We start from the raw sequence: 1,508 nt of genomic DNA, 5'->3' as shown, positions 1-1,508 counted from the left end.
ACGCACACTACCGTCGTACGTGTACATACTTAGCAGAAGCTTCTGTTACCAAAATTTAAAATATATATATACTAACGGTCAAAGTGTCCACATTCCACAACACGTTTTGAAAAATTGATTAAATGCAAATAAAATTTCACGTACATCTTTTCACCTAAGTTGCATTCATTATTTAACTATTTCCTTCGTTATTGAGTCATTCAACGCAAGCAACTATAAATATGCACCCATCGTTACCTCTAGGACTCACAAGTCACAACTCATTCACCAGCTTAATTAGAGCCTTTTGCAATCTCTTAGTTCTAATTAAAAAAGAACAAAGAAAAACAAAAGCTATCAATTAGGCATCAGTCAATCATTCAAAATGAAGGGAGAGGGAAGGAGAAACTCAAAATGCTTAGCATATGTTGCTGCTTTCATTGTGTTTCAGACCATAATCATCTTGGTCTTTGCACTAACTGTGATGAAAATTAAAAGTCCTAAAGTCAGGTTTGGCACTGTGGCTGTCGAGAATTTCACTCCCAGCACTACCAATTCATCTTCTTTTGATATGAGATTGGTAGCCCAAGTGGCCATTAAGAACACAAATTTTGGCCACTTCAAGTATGACAGCAGCAATGTCTCTATCTTATATGGGGGCATACCTGTTGGAGAGGCTGTCATTGCTGAAGGTCGAACCAAGGCAAGAAAGACACAGAGATTCGATGTGACCGTGGACATAACCTCCGACAAGTTATCAGGCAATACAAACTTTACAAATGATATTGGTTCTGGATATTTGATGCTGAGCAGCCAGGCTAAGTTGAGTGGAAAGGTGCAATTGATGAAGGTGATCAAGAAGAAGAAGTCTGGTGAAATGAGCTGCACCATGAGAGTCAATTTGGCGCAACGTGCTATCCAGGATTTGAAGTGCAACTGAGATATGAAAAACTCGGGGAGTTTTCCTTGGATTTGGATTATTTAATTTGTTGTGTATTTCTTAGTTAGTTGTCTGAATTATTTCTTTTGTAGGGTGCCCATGTAGTTGATTTCATTGTCATTTGTGTATTTTCTTTTTGAGCCTTTGCTTTTGGATTTGGAATAGAGATTGATTTATGTATATATTCATTTGCTTTACCTCCACTTTACCAATAGTTTTTGGGGTCTAATATTTGGGTACAAATTAAGCATGGTGAGGAAACATTTAGATACTATAGTATAGTATATAGGCTAAGTGTTAAATGGAATTAGAGAACAAGTTTTTTTTCTTTTGGATAAATCAATAATTAGGGGAGGTGGGTTTTTAATATTTGTTGAAAGCACCAAAAATATACCAGTTAAATTACTTTAACTAGGAGTTTAATTAAGTTGGTTGAAACATATATTCACAGTACTAGCTGTAGCAAAGTTGTTCAATATAAAAATTGCTTAACTTTTAAAATATTCAGAATTGATAGTTGCTTCTTTCTCACTTTCCACCTTTTACATTCAAGTTCTTTTTTTAATTTTTTTTAAAATTTTAATTTTAT

At 34.6% G+C, this 1,508-nt stretch overlaps 1 protein-coding gene across 1 annotated transcript; it reads left to right on the top strand.

Annotated features, from left to right (window-relative positions):
- Positions 1-229: 229 nt before the first annotated feature.
- Positions 230-1,101, top strand: LOC126713434 (late embryogenesis abundant protein At1g64065-like). The gene has a single exon (XM_050413188.1). The coding sequence runs from the start codon at positions 365-367 to the stop codon at positions 917-919; it is 555 nt and encodes a 184-aa protein (XP_050269145.1). The 5' UTR covers positions 230-364; the 3' UTR covers positions 920-1,101.
- Positions 1,102-1,508: the final 407 nt, after the last annotated feature.

The sequence above is a fragment of the Quercus robur genome, chromosome 2 (assembly GCF_932294415.1).
Source record: "Quercus robur chromosome 2, dhQueRobu3.1, whole genome shotgun sequence".
Classification (NCBI taxonomy): domain Eukaryota; kingdom Viridiplantae; phylum Streptophyta; class Magnoliopsida; order Fagales; family Fagaceae; genus Quercus; species Quercus robur.
This window is presented reverse-complemented; position numbering and strand designations above follow the sequence as displayed.

Bases quoted from the DNA above. Each gene is read 5' to 3' on its own strand.
- LOC126713434 (XM_050413188.1), top strand. From the start codon at position 365: ATGAAGGGAGAGGGAAGGAGAAACTCAAAATGCTTAGCATATGTTGCT.